This window comes from Monopterus albus, unplaced genomic scaffold, assembly GCF_001952655.1.
Source record: "Monopterus albus unplaced genomic scaffold, M_albus_1.0 scaffold376.1, whole genome shotgun sequence".
In the NCBI taxonomy this organism is placed as follows: domain Eukaryota; kingdom Metazoa; phylum Chordata; class Actinopteri; order Synbranchiformes; family Synbranchidae; genus Monopterus; species Monopterus albus.
The window spans coordinates 351,322-366,813 of record NW_018128256.1 but is presented as its reverse complement, the minus strand read 5'-3'; the positions used below and the strand labels follow the sequence as shown (position 1 = coordinate 366,813).

Sequence of the window (15,492 nt, the reverse complement as noted above, 5' to 3'; positions counted from 1 at the left end):
TACTGTCGGTAGAGCAGGCCGCCAGATATTGCATAAGTGTACTTTATTCCCTTAGAGGAAACAGGTGTGCTACTCCTGCACTGAATTTTTCTCCATCTGCAATGTGCTTGTTTCATCCATCCAACTGTCCAGAATCCAATTTAACAGCCACAAAACAGAAAAGCCTACAATCACCATACATCCCACCCCAACAGTCTCCTCATATTGATATATACTGTAGGTACAGATAGAATTAGTCCGAGTAACAGGAGTGTGTTTCTGTGTGAAATGTTGAATATAGTCTTTACAATTTGTCTTAAACAAAGATAATGGCAGTTCGACCTTTAAGTCACTCGTGCAGGACTCTGCCATTTCCTTTGGTGGGAGCAGGAGGAAACATTTATCACTTGGGCAGATTCAGTCTCTCCCAAGTCTTTCTTCTTTGAGACATTTATAGTCGAACCTCACAAGAGCTTCAGCCCTGAGAGGGGGCCACACAGGATGTGAGAGTTTTGCTTCGTAAATGCTCTTGTGGCAGGATGTCACTCTGAAGACGCCAACTGCCACCAAAGGTCAGTGGCTCTGCCCAGTGGGAGGATGAGTTGAGGCGATGAAATCACGCAATGTGTACTGGATTTAAATTCAGATTCAGAGTGTGAATTTAAAAGTCGCTACCTTTCCAGCCCAAATACTTTTTTCCCCCTTACTTCAGCACATGTTCAGAGTCGTGTTTGTCCCTTTACCCACTTTTCTCCTCTCTTTATCTAAGCTGTCAACTTCATCAGCAGACTTCATTTAACGTAAACTGCAGCAGTCAGCGCCCTGCTGCTGCAGCACATTCTGGACATAACGAGACATAAAAATATTTTTGTGTAAGATTAGAGATACAGTGAATGATACTACTAAACTAGTGAATATTTAGAATTTATTAGTGGTTGTTGAGATCTGACACCTAATCCATGCACAATAATTACATACATGTGCAAAACATAACACATGAAAGCCCACCATGATTTTCTTCCAGTGCTCTTCATTTACTTTAAACTGTGACATGACCAGAAAACAAACATTTCTGAGGTTTTCGGGCATAAAATCAGTAAAAATAACTAAAAGGCAACAATTGGGATAAGATTTCTTTAAAGGTTTATTTTTGTGAAAAAAAAACTGGAAACTTGATTGGCCTTTGTATAAACTATAGTACTCTGTTCTAAATATGCTGCACTGCTGTTAGGCCTTTTCATTGTTCATTCATTTCATTGTTCTGATGCAGATGCAGAACGTGATAATCTTTTTTTTATTGTTTGCAACCTAAATGCAAAGCGTGCAAGGCTGAATAGCTCGAGATCAAGCACTCACTAACCTTATGGTTACTGATGAAAAAGCCGGTGGTCTTTGATCTCAAGTGGTAGCCTTGGCCCTCACTAGGTGTATGTTTTACTATTTCTTAATTATAGCCAGGCTGTGGTCTGGAAGTCTTTACAGCAGCAGGCAGGCAGCTTGGGTGCTAAATGCTCAAACTACTTATGAGGCAGATACTTCCTCTGGCTCAGCAGCAGTAGCGTGGGGGGTGAGGCGAGGGTTTATCTTTGCTGGCCTGTGTAGGAGACCGCCTACATGTTGCACACATGTCAGAAACCAGGGAACGGGGTTTTATTATAAAAGCTGATTCAACATATCGGCGCTGAGCTCTGTTTTCTGCTTCTTTCACCCTCATGTGTGGAGCAGAAATTAATCTTAGGGTCACAGCAGATGGCACATTCAAGTATGTGCAAAGCAGAGCCTGTCAGCAAATTAAGCCCATTCATGTCGCCTGTTCACTCCAGCACTTGATCATTTGGTTAATACTAGAAAACCTGGAGAATTTTCCAACTCTGATTTAAATTTTCAGAGGATGTCATTTGCAAGCAGACGCCTACATTAGTTTGAGGCACGAGAGTCTAATGCAGGAGTCCTGTGATAAATCTTCACTCCATGAAGCAGCTGAACTATTGCAGGACAGTTTTATTAGACTGACAGTGTCACAGTAGCTTGGTGTGTCCAATAAACTGCCAACTGACTGTAGCAATGATCAAGAAAAAAAACAAAACAATCATTAACCCCTTGGGATGAATTTGTATTGAACATATAAAAGAACCTAAAACTCAAGGATCAAACACACTTGTTTATGATACTTTGCGGAGTGTAAGAACTTTGCACATGAAGTTGCACGTAACATTTCCAGGCACTGCCAGATTACTTTAAAGGTTTTTCTAACATGACCCCAGGGACAGAAAATATATTAAAAAATGATCAATAAATGTAGAGCTGAAACAAGTGGTTGATTGAAGCAGTAATAACTATTTCTATAACTGATTAATCTTTTAAGCAATTTTTCAAGCCGAACATTCTGATTTCAAATTCCCAAAGGCTTTTCATTGTTACATATCATTGTAAACTTAATATAATTAGGTTTATGTCTGATGAAAGAATTAAATGAGTAATCTGAAGATGCCTCCTTTTCCTCTGGGAAATTAGTTTTCAAAAAACTTTGAAGTTTTGATTAAAAACCAACTTTTTGAATGTTTCAAAAATAATTCAAATGCATATAGTTGTATGTTCTTCCTAACAGATTTCTTTGAATTATCTCAGATGTTTAGATTGAATGGAGAGGTACTGGTGCTTAGGTCTTGGCTGAAATGAAAGCCTTGACTTCAGTGAGTTTGCAGCAGACTGTATTGTTTATGAAGCCTCTCTTCCACTGAGAAACACTGCAGCCTCTCTTTGATACTGTATGTCCTGGTTACTGTGTGGACCTTTTGTGACGATCGATCAGCAACTCTTGCACACTTCTTATGCATGTAGAGATGCTTGTGTGAAGTCCAAAATCATTAAAGCATAGACTGTCTGTAGTGCTTTTTCTCTGGTTTTGGAAACATAGGCTCCATGAAAGTATTCACTAATAACAGTGTGTGATCTCTGAAACACACCTGGTCTGTGGTTTTTTTTATGAAGGGATTTTACAGGTACACTATGTCCACGGCAAGCAGTCAGAACGAGGAGGGACTCGGCTGACGATGGTTTATTATGCCAGTCTTGTTTTATTTGTGTTCACATGGATGAAACTACCATTTTTTAAAAACAGATATACAGTATGAGCAGGCTGTGAGGGAATGCAGCTGAGCCTGATGTCAGAGGTAGGTGTATACCGTATTATTCCCATCCTCCTCCACTGTGACTCCTCAGTTCATGTCTGGCCTCTCCTCATTCTCATGCAAAAAGGGGAAGCTTCCTATGTCTGATGTATTTTTGGACTGGAGGACTCTGGGTCTGCTTTTTGTCCAGCTACACAGAGCAGCGAAGATGATCGAGGAAATTAATGATATGCTTCTAAATCTGATTTGAGAGGAGTAACTCCCTCGTGTGGTTACATGACGGTTAACGGCCCCAGGCACCAAAATCACTTACACTTTTAATTTTCCATCAGTGAGGTAAATGTTTAGTTTGTTCACTGTTGCAGGGCGGGTGCTGGATTGACTTTGGCTGACTTGCAGATTAGGAATAACTGTAAAACTCATCTCAGTTATGGTGCGTCTTAGTGTTTTCAGTGTACTAACACGTGTACTCAAATACCATTCAAGTCATCTGCTCAGAGCTCTCTCTATTTTTAGCCAAGCTAGCTGCACGGCTCTGATGGCAGTGTGGCACTTTGACCCAGACAGAAGGATTTCAACAGCTACCGGATGGATTACCATGAAATTGTGTCTAGACATTCATGGTTCGTAATGGATGAATCATTGTGTCATTATTAATCCACGCCTAGCTTTTTCTTTAGAGTCACCATGAGCCTGACGTTTGTGGCTTTGGGTGAAACGTCTCTAGTGGATATTGGCTGGATTGCTGGGACATTTGTTACAGAAATTGTACCTTTGTGTTTAGTGATAATTAGCGATTGTTCACATGCTAAAAAAGATGGTGAACATGGTAAACATCATACCTGCTAAGTATTAGCATTTTAGCATTGCCATTAGGAGAACGTTAGTATTAAGCAGAGCCTCACAAAACCGGTAGTAGTCTTGGTATGTAATGCATGGTGATCTTTGTTTTAAGTGTATAATAGTCGACATTAGTGGGTGTGTGAACAAACTAATAAATAGCAGCCAACAGTTTACCTTGATGCATTAGGATAAAAAATGGTCAGTTTGCCACTTTTTCAAATGTGATTTTCTTGGTAAAAATCCAAATCTTTCCCCACTTTGTGAAGTACCACAGGAAGCATTACAAAGTGAAAGGAGTTCTGGGATACAGGCTGTGGTTTTATAATTAACTCATGTATTTGAATAAAATTTTATAAATATGAGTGACTCTACAATCAAAGTAGGGGTGTATGATATTGACAAAAATGATATTTTTTGGGATATTATAAATGACGACGACCCTACAATGGTTTGCATCCTTAAACTGTTTGATCAAGTCTTGTATTGTAGTATCTCTCTCTTTTATTGCATAATATAGCATATTAATGTTGCTTACTAATGACATTAATAGCAATAAAATATAAAGAAACAGTTCTTTACTTAAAACAGCATGGTTCCGCTGCCAACTGTGTTTTTGTGCCGGTACCTTGGTCCTGTTGTCGACAGCCGTCTCCCAAAGCTTTTCATAATCTGTGTGGTGGTTAGTTTGCAGATGGTGAATCAAGCTGTTGAACTGTCTTTAACAGCAACTGCTTTCCAACACAGTTTGCAGATTGTCGACTTTTGAGCAACTTCTGTCTTTTCAAAGCCAGAATACCTGCAATTCAGCTGCGAGGCTGGTGGTGACTAATTTATCTCCTGTTGCTGTTTGTTCACTCAGTTTTAACTCTGCTAACATGCCAGCTTAACTTGTGGTAAAGTAAGTGACAATGTTAGCTTGCACGTTGGTAAAACAATTAAGAACCGATTGTAGATTATATAAATCCCACACCCCTAAGTCAAATATAGGCACGAATATAGTATGAAAATGAACAGCAATTGTTAGACTTGTCTTTGTTGGGGCAGGTTCTGTATTCCTTAATAAAGGACTCAAACTGGGATCAGGGACAAAACATGGAAAGTTATTTTCATTGCATCACTGACACAATGTGTTTTGAGCAGGCTAATCGTTCCATTTGGTACCACATATCCATGTGGCTCAGAACCAGAACTTCATGCTCGTTTGTCCAATTCCCACTGATTACAGAACATCAGAGCTGTGCCGCTTTCCAGAGAGGAAGAAATCAGACTTTTTGCACGTACCATGAAGTACCAGTTTTTATTTCAGCATGACAAACAACTGTGGAATACTGCTTTAGCCTCACTTGTTTGTTTCCTTTCCATGGAGCAGGACAGCTGGAACAAAAACCTTCTCTTACCCTGTGTTGCATGAAGGAGGATTTGGGCACATGGGTTACTGACAGACACAGACGGGGAGAGCTGATGTTTGATGTTAACCTTTACATCGCCAGCGGCTCTGTTAATCATGGCCATCTCTTAATGTGTGTCATATTGCATAATTGGCTCTGCCAGCCAAAAGCATCAGGCACTGCCGTGTCTGTGGTGTGTGAGGCTCGTGTGTAAACGTACTGCAGGCCTGATGGCTAACGCATCAGTTAGAGGATCCTTTCAAAGCAATCACCTGCCTGTCGGAGGGCGTTTGAACTGAAACTCTCTCTGGATCCTTTTCTGTCGGTCCTCAGAGGTAAGCTTGCAGCACTGAGTTTCATGAAGGGACAAAATGAGTAAATTAGGTATGCTAACATTTTGCCGACAGCTGCTGTGCGTTCAGCAGACTAAAGTTATGGCGTCTGAGACAAAAAAGAGGATTCTGGATGTACATAGCTCCTGACATATCTGGAGCTGCTGTGGAGGAAATAAAAGCAAAGAAAATATCCTTTTTGATTAGTAAAAGAAAGTGAGCTAGTTCCTCTCTGCAGTGAACTGCAGTCAGGCACAAGAGTTTTATTCACTAATAACTCTTAATGTTCCTTGTTGACTTAGCCCAGGCTTGTTGCAGAGGCTTGACCTCAGAGCTGGGTATATGGTTTGAGGTGCAGGAGGGGAGGCGCACCAAGCTATGCTCAGCAGCTGAGGCTTTAGTGCAGTGTGTACTGCCAAGGTGCTTTTGTTGATATTTATGTTTAAACATTTTTAATCATGACCTACATAAACTTAAGAGGAGCCCACATTTCTGTCATCATTTCAGACAGACATTGGGAGCCATTCACCAGTGTGAGGTTTTATTTTAAGTCGAGCGTGGACAGCCTCCTCAAAGCTGTTTGTAAATGTTTGCTCTGTTTGGTGGGGCAAAACAAAAAGAAAAATAAAGTCTTGTATTGTTTCTCAAGGTGCAGCTTGTGTCACCCTCCTCTGCGCAGCGCTTTGAGACGACCCAAATATGCAAGGATCATTAAATTTATTGAGTATTGGGATACGATTTGTTTCCATGTTAATTTTCCTAAGTACAGCTGAAATAATTTAGCAAATTTTTTACCGTTAAACATTGTCAAAATTAGTTTCTGTTTCTCCAAGGGACTGAAGACCATCAGCACCCCATCCCTGGAAATTAACTCATGTCCTTTTTTCCCCTGAAGTTCCTTTAAAGGCTAGGGTTGAAAATGGCAGGTAATGATGACGAAGGTTTGGCCACATTTTTCAAAGCAAACACACCTTTAAACAACACCGAGGGTGAAAGGTGGTAGTGTCCTGGCTCAATCCAGACCTTTTTTCAGCGGTGCCGTACTTTTTTTTTTTTTTAGCACATTTATACCAGCCTCCTTAAGAAGTTTAGACTGAAAGAGACCGTTTTTTGAAAAACTGGAGCCGTTCAGCTGAATTCCATATGTTTTTTTTGGCAGACGAGTGCTGTCTGCTTGGCTCGGCCTGATGTTGGGGATATTAAACTGATGGAACACAGGACTCTTGCTCCATTTTTTTGAGGTGTGTGTTTTGGTACCAACTGGTTGAGCCTCTGTCAGACACCTGCTATTGACTTTTCAGATATTGGACAACACCAGATTCTGAAGTGGGGGAAATGAGGCATTGTACACCCTGAAGATAGCAAAGGTATTTTTCAGGATTTCAAATCATGTGTAATGTGAAAGTTTTTTTTTTTTCTCAAAATTTGTGGAATTTTATCTTGCAGACTTTGCCTCCCACAGACATCACTTCCAGCTGGAGGTGAACTTTCATATGTTTTTTATTTGTGAACGAGATTCCTGGTTGATAATTTTTAAATAGTTTGGATGAGGGTGAAGAGGTGCATGAATACTGCAGGCTACATGTGGGTCTGTCCAGATAATCACATGCATGCTCCACACATCAGGTCACCTGAACTTGACTTCAGTTATATTCAGCAGATTAAATTCTGTCTTCAGTCTTCAGAAAAACAGGCAGGGGTGAAGGTTTGTTTTTGTTTGTACTTTTTGAAATGCACTCTTTGTTAAAAGTGCAATAAGTAATGTTTTTACAGCCTTGTATCTCTACATGACCTTATGTTTTGTAGGGTTGATCACCTTTATGGCTACAAATTGTTTTTTTTTCCCCATCATCTATTTAAAACAGTGTTATGTCTACTCAGCCTCCCATTCAGGGGAGATGTGCATTAATCACAGGGCTGGATGGCGAATTTCCAGCTTCTCCTGTCCACATGCGAACGTGTTGTTGAGCGAGACACAGAGCCCAGGATTCCTCCCAGTGGTCAGGCCGGTGCCTTGCATGGATGTTCCACCACCATCAATTTGTAGGAGGCTGAAAGACGGTTGCATTGCGAAGCTCTTTGTTTATTAAAGTAAAGTGCTGTGCAAGAGTGGTCCATTTATCATTTTAGCTGTAACACTTTTCCACCAGTTGTTTGCACTTATTCCCACTGGGTTTTTGTTGTTTTTTCTGAATAAGTATCTGAGGCCTAGAAGAGAGAAAATTATTACCTTGTGGCTGTGATTCGGCTTTGAAAACCACTGGTTTCTAAAGCATAGAAAAATGCCTTTACATATTTATGTGGTTAAAGTCCCTGTAGCACTACAGTATAAACATAGCTGTGTGGTGTTGATCAGATTTCAGACTGCGACCAAGGAACATTTTCATTATTCAGTTTATCTTTTAATTATTTGAATGTTATGAAATAGTGAATTTTTTTTTTTCGGTGCCTCAGAGGTAAATCTTCAAGTTGCTTAATTTGTCAAAAGAAATAAAACTGATAAGAAAAGCAAATATACAGTGCATACTTGAGAAGCTGGAACCAGCAAGTCTTTGGCATCTTTGTTAGTTGTTGTCTAATCGATTAATTATCTCATATTTTGCCAACCTACATACCCCCAGATGCACTTAAGTATAATTCTGAGGTATCTGCACTTAAGTACATCTGGGGGTGTGTTTCATTTTCTGCTACTTCATACATTAACTACATTTTAGAGGCGGAAATTGTACTTTTTACTCCACATGTATTGTACATCTTTAGTTACTAGGTACCTTTTAGAATCGATTGAATGACACAAAATACAGTGTAATCATAAGAGATAATTGATCCTTTGTGGCATCCGATTTGTCCGCTAGACTGACTTAAAGTGACTTAGTGGTGCTAGTTTTTCCTCTAAGGGAGCATGAGAAGAGAGAGCATTGCTGTCAAGTCATTTTTTAATATTGGAACGCCCATATTCGTCATGCTGAGTTTCTAACTGTGACAGATCTACATAACTTGTTTCAGACATCCTGGAAGAAGATAAACAGGAAATTCGTTACTGAGCCGTTCCCACAGTGTGTCTTTGGTTTATGCACAGACAAAGAATTAATTTCAGGGGGCTGTATCCTATTTCTCTTGTCTCCTTATATTTAATAACTGAGAGATCCGCACTTCCTTCGGATAACACAGATTACTAAAAAGCCTTGAGACAGTGGAAGATTTTTGCCTTAAGACAGTGAGCATGTGTCTACTAGATATTTACATATCACGCTGATCTCTTTTTTTATGGGTTTAAAAAATGGTTAGCGCTTTGTTGTGCTGGCCTGGTTTCCATCCTCAAAGGATGGATTAAAAGCTAGCCTTTAAAAAACAGGATCATTAAATGGAAGTAGCTACAGACAGTGTTATTTGTTGTCTCATGCACAGAAAGATCTTTGATGCCATCTGAAAATCTCCAGCTGTGCATCGTGCTGTGAAATAGCTTTGATCAATATCAAAATGTCAGGTCACCATCTCATCACGTCCATTCTTACATCATGTTGGGTTTTTAAAGTTGGATCTGCGATCACACATACTATTGGACTCACCGCGTCTGTACAAGAAGGAGGCGTTTTTCTCCTTCTTGTGTGTAAGATAGTCAGAATCAAAACTTTTATCCAATTATCTGCCTTTTCAACTGCACAGACTCGCCTTTACCCGAAGAGGTGCTTTAACAGGCCTGTGTGCTTTTATGGTGTGTGTTAGAGGAGATGTACAGATCTACACTCTATTTTATTCTGAAAGAGATGCTTGAGAATAACTGATCCTAAATTGAAGCATGACTCGTCGACTAGGTGGAGGTCAGGATCTTTTCATCGGCGTCTGATCTCATGAACTAAGGAGCTGTTCACTTTTCCTTCTTCACTCTTGCACACAGTGAGTTGCTGAATAAAAAAGAACTGTGTTAGATTGATTTGAGCTGAATTCAAAATATTCCTCCAAACTGTCATTGGCAACACGCCAGCCATAAGGTGATTTTGTTTAGCTGGGAGCCGATCAATCAACCAGGTGGGAGATGAGGTCAGAGCAAATAAAGTTAAAAAAAAAGCCTAAGTGACAGCAGAATGTAACCTGCTGACCTTGTCTAGTGCAAGTGTGGAATTGGTAATTGGTACATTGCCAGGAAAACTGCATTGCAACTTGACAATGCTGACACCCAGAATATTTATAATCTGCCTGCAGGTGTGAGATAAATACACATAATAAGCCCAGCAGGAGGTTTGCAGCAAATATATAATGCAAGGCAACATAAAAAAATGTTTTAAAATGTTTCCTCACATGAATCTGTTCAGCATTACTTTTGGTTTATATTGTTATGTTTGTGTAACAGTTAAAGGTGTTTATGGCAGCTACTGCATGTGGCATTGTTTAGATGCAAAATAATCTGATGTAACTATTGAATGCTTAAAATTAAAGATTTCTTTTTTAAAAATCTCTTTCTGACATTTGCATCACTCTGCAGGAGAAGCTGTTCTATTTGATAAGGAAGGTGTGTCAGAGAATTGGATGTTTTTCTCCTGCACACTGTCCATTTATGTTCCAGCTGCCAAATGCAGATTCCATTTGAATAGGAGCAGAATGTCCTGCTGGAAACTCTTCCTAGGATTCACTTTTTCTTTGTGTGTTTCCATTGTATGTTCTCTGTACTGTGGATCTAGTGGAAACATACTAGATGTATTCAAGCTTTTTTTTTTTTTTGTATTTGTATGTGTAAACAGACTGATAATTAGCTCTGAAGAATCTCATTGCTGTTTGTGAACATGTTTTGTGCTGAGCTGTCTGCATGACTCCCACACTGCTTTGCAGGGTTTTAGACTCTGTAGATGTGTGGTTTCAGATTATAAAACTGGAGACATTAGTCGAATCTGTACCATAAGGTTTGCCACACAAATGTCGCGAATGTATTTCCCAGCTGTAAAATGATGATGTTAATGGTATCCTGTGCATGTACGTGACCTGATGCACATTCCTCCCAACTGCAGGGGGCAGTAATACAAATGTGGAGCGAAACATGAAAAATAAGAAGACATACAGGTGAAATAAGACACAGAATCGTATGTTGCCACTGAGGCTTTCAGTCAGGTTCCTGCCCAGGTCATTAAAGGGAATTAGAGGAACTGGTTTGACTGGACATATGTAAGGCCAACTGTAAGTAAGCTAGCTGATGAAAGCATGGCTGCAAACAATGCAGGTTCCAAGGTGAGAAACACTGATATGGTTTACAAGAAAACTCAGCAGGGTGTGTTTAACAGGTGTGTCCAGGGCATGCCGGCAGCTCATCACGTAATGTTAGATCTGAGGTTTGACCATTCACTCATCCGTATACAAATATCATCTTCACTTCATTTTAATCTCAAGCATCAACAAGTTTAATGCATGTTAGGTTTGTAGCTCCTTATGTTATCACCCATGATGAGAAGTCATGGTTGCAGGACCACTGGCAGTTTAAATATTCTACTTTTTAATGTGACGCATGTCAGTCTCATAACCTGGTTAGAATGCATGGTTGTGTGGCCAGAAGTAAGAGGTTGTGCGGGTGCTGAACTTGAATGATTTGCAATTTAATTTTCCTGAGGGCACACCTCAGGACATGAATATTCTGCCAGTGTGTTTAGTCAAACAGGATCAAAGTTATATGTCACATTAAAAACCTAAGTTGGAGGCTGGTCAGTAGTGCATGTAAACAGAGGAGGAGAGGGGATAATTTTTCAGCTGATTGCAGACTATGGGAGCTGATTGCAAAGCACCATGCATGCACAGTCCAACAGAGTGTAAGTGATGAGGCCTGAGCGAGGAAAGGCCTATATGGTGCTGTAGTGGAGCTGGACCAACTGACCAACCGGCCCGGAGCTGGAACAGATTCCTCTGGAGCTCTGTGAAGAGGTGGCTCTTCCCGCAAAGAGCTGCACAGTAACAGCATTTGTTTTTTCTACTGAGGCAACTCTGATGGATTGTTCTCCTGTCTTGCTGGATGCTGCTGGTGTTTGCATGATCTTGCATATTTGCATTTTATATTTACAGTATGCCTTCAATCAGTGAAAACACTCAAGGCTGAGGCGTAATTAGCATTCTGAATTACACTTCTGACGGCTCTGGAGGATACATTTGTAATATGTGTGCAGGCAAAATGCACAGTTATGACAGAAAACACCTGTAGATGATTTAGCGAAGTGGAATTGCATCAGCTCTGTAGGGTGTTTTGATATGGCCTGGTCTTCATGCGTGCGACATGCTTTAGTGCATCATTTAGGTTTGATGATTTGTACACTGAGTTTGTTTGTACATTATTGTGTTAACTGAACAGTGTGACCCTTCAGATTCATCCTGAACTGTGGGCATGGCTGGCTTCTTATTGCAGGAAATCTGAAGGTAGCAGGTAGCCATCACAAAGCAATTTCCCACCAATGTGTCACTAATGGTGTGGCGCTTTCTGATCACCAGGTAACCAGTTGATAATTGCAAATGATAAAAAGTTACAAGAACAACATCAACAGATCAACATCCAATAATGTCCCATGGAAAGATCCAAATACACTGACAGCAGGCACTCTGTACTTAAAAACACAGTCTCTCTTGTATTTTCATATATTTAATGTGTCAGTTTGTTACTGGGACATTGTTAGGACATTATGGTGTTGTCTGGATACAAATAAATGAAATAAAAGTCATTTCCCCAAGGACTTACTTTAACGTAAATGTCTCAGATTTTTCAGAACCATGCCTATGACAGTGCAGTGGTTCGCAGCAAGGAAGTTCTGGGTTTGAGTCCTGGCCGACCCGGGGCCCTTCTGTGTAGAGTCTGCGTGGATTCACTCTGGGTGCTCCAGCTGGTGACTCTAAATTGCCTGTAGAAGTGAGTGTGGGTGTGTGTATTTGTTTGTCTCTAAGTGTCAGCCCTGTGAGAGACTGGCGACCTGTCCAGGGTGGACCCCGCCTCTCGCCCACTGTCAGTTGGGTTTGGCTCCAATCCCCCCATGACCCTATTCAGGAAAAAGCAGTATAGATAATGGATGGATCCTTTGAATGTAGATCTGTCACAGCTTAATGCAATAATGAACATGATATGTGACCTTATCAGGATAACTGTTGGTAGTTATGGCAGGGTGCCCCTTTTGTTTTGCAATGTCGGAGCATTACTGTTATCAAGCTGTTCATGGAGCAAATACTTTTCTCTGTGATTACAGAAGCAGGTTGACTTGCTGTGTGAGTAGCATGATCCTACGCACTCACTGACCCAGTGTTGTGTTGCAGGCTGGGATGATCCGCACTGACTCAGACGAGTATTTCATCGAGCCGCTGGAGAGAGGCACTCAGGAGCTCGAAGACCAGGGAAGGGTCCATGTCGTTTACCGCAGGTCGGCTCTGCTGCAGGCGCCCCCTGACATCTCTAGGGACTACCAAGGTACGACACACAACCAGAGGAGCTCCTGCTATTGGGACAGACAACAATCCAGAGTTTTAGTGCCACTATTAGCTTTTTCTACTACTAGTGATCAGTTACAGTAATGGGCCATTAGGTTTTAGTTTAATTTTGCAGATGAAATGAGGAATTGTGTTCAAGATTCTATAATCAATCAGGCAGTCTTCTATGTGTAAATAATGCTGAATTAAGATGAATAAGTTATCTGCTGTCAAGCCTGAATGCCGCACATGGGAAACACTCAAAGTACAGATGAGGAAGACTAACATTACTTGATGAAATGCCATAATAAACTCTAGTTTATCATATTCTAGTCACCTAATAAAATATTTTTTTTTAATTGAAAAAAAGTTCAACTGCTCAAGACCAGTGGGGGTGCCAGTGCCCAATAAGGCTGCAACAGCATCAAGCCTGCCTCTGGTCACACCCTGCTAGTAAACTAAAAACATCCTGGTGGATAGACTCAACAGCCAGACAAGCTCCTCTTACATCTACAACTGCCTACTACTAATACAAACGGGTGACAAATTCAGTACCCGAATAAATGGGCCACTGGATGGGTTGAGGATGAAAAATGTGCCAGATGCTATGGCCAGGTCTCAGCCCAGTTGAATGGCTATGGGGGATGTTAGAACGACACGTTAGACAGCGTCTCCACCACTGAAGCTGTAATTTCAACACCACATTTTAGTTTATACTGTTTTCTCCAAGCAGGCTGACACACAGGCTGCTGTGATGTAATATATGAATACTTGCTTGGCCGGCACGTTTGAGTGCTGGCTTTCCTGCAGACAGTGTCGGATAAGTCAACATCCACTGTGATTGGGTTTCATAGGAACCAAGAGCGGCAGTGTGTGGTTAAGGCACTGTGCTTGTTTCATCACCTCTTATTTTCTGCTGAGGCCTGAGAGTTAGATAGTGAGCAGCCAAAGTGTGTGAAAACAAAGATGCTGAGGAAACTACAGCTCCCTAGTGCTGAGGCGCAACAATGATTTTGTTTTATGCTTTTTTATACTGGAAATAATTTATTCTTTAACTTAAAATACTTGTGCAAAGAAAGACAGTGGATAACCAAAGAATGTGGGTACTTGCACATAAGTCATCTGTGATTGGAGTTTTCGACTATAACCCAAGGTTTCTTTCAGGGAGTGAGACTTCCTCAGGGGTCATTATGTGTATTAAGCACAGAACTAAGGTAACACCATTATACAGTGGGTGTGTGTATGAGGTGAGAGTGCAACATCTATCAACCCCTGTCATTAAAAGGCAGCCTTCTGCTGGAGAAGTGGTCAGTGACACCTTCCCAGTTGATGCTGTGACCAGTTTTGTTCTGGTGTCCACAGGGAGCTCATGTTACCTTTCTGCTGCTCTTTAGTGAGGCCTGAGATCGAAAACGACTCTGTGTTAATTGGCTCAAGAGACTGCAGTGGTGTTGTCATTTTGTGTTAGATACAGGTGAGATAACAAATACAGGATGTCCAACTGGCATTTTAAAGGCTTAACAGAAGCCAAAACACTGCACAACATAATCTCACAGACGATTCACACAAGGCAGCTTGTTTGATGCTAGAAAGTAATGCTACATGTCACCGATTGGACAGATAATGTTGCACTGCAGTAAAATCTGATCTCAGTTCAAGCTTTTTGCCAGACAAACATGCACTGGGAGCCACTCACCATGTCAACAGCAGGCTTTCATCAAATGAATGAGAGCATTACCTGTTTTCACACAGCTCTTGAAAGTGATGGCACAGAGTCCAGAGTGAAAGCTAATATGACTTTAAAATATTTCATCACAGATAATTTTTTAGAATTGCCTTCATGCATAAGACATATGTCATGTTTCACCCTCAACACCCTGAGCGCCTCATGTCAAAACATACACATTCATCTGCAAAATAGTTGACACTCAGTTTTTGTCACAGCACAACATGTTTGTTTATTTGGTGATCATGATAGTGGTAGATTATTGCTGCCATGATCATTTTTCAGTTTTAAAAACCTTCTTAATACTCAACAAAACAACCACAAGGTTCATTATCTGTTGCTCTGGAACCTTGACATGATCTTGATTTGATTTTGATTTGATTTGATTTGATTTATTCATTCAAGCATGTAAAACAGTTGATATGTCAACACATGTAATCCAACAATAATAATCCAATATCAATTTACTTATACCTAGTACATGCTTGAATGGAGTAGGAAGAAGTTAGACTTATCTAGTCCTACCCCATGACATCATCTTACAACTTTTAAGTCCTAAGCAGTATCTCTACATAAACAATTATCCTCTACACCACACAAGTAATATACTACAGAATTATTACAGAGTGTTAACATTCTACATAATTACATTCATAGATAATTATCTTCTA

General features: G+C 40.5%; 1 protein-coding gene across 1 annotated transcript in view; it reads left to right on the top strand.

The window, feature by feature from the left end:
- adamts3 (ADAM metallopeptidase with thrombospondin type 1 motif, 3) overlaps positions 1 to 15,492 on the top strand; it is an 88,137-nt gene that overhangs the window by 9,847 nt on the left and 62,798 nt on the right. The window contains exon 4 of the mRNA XM_020585778.1: positions 12,946 to 13,096. Coding sequence (XP_020441434.1) covers positions 12,946 to 13,096 — 151 coding nt within the window. The remainder of the gene's footprint in view (positions 1 to 12,945; positions 13,097 to 15,492) is intronic.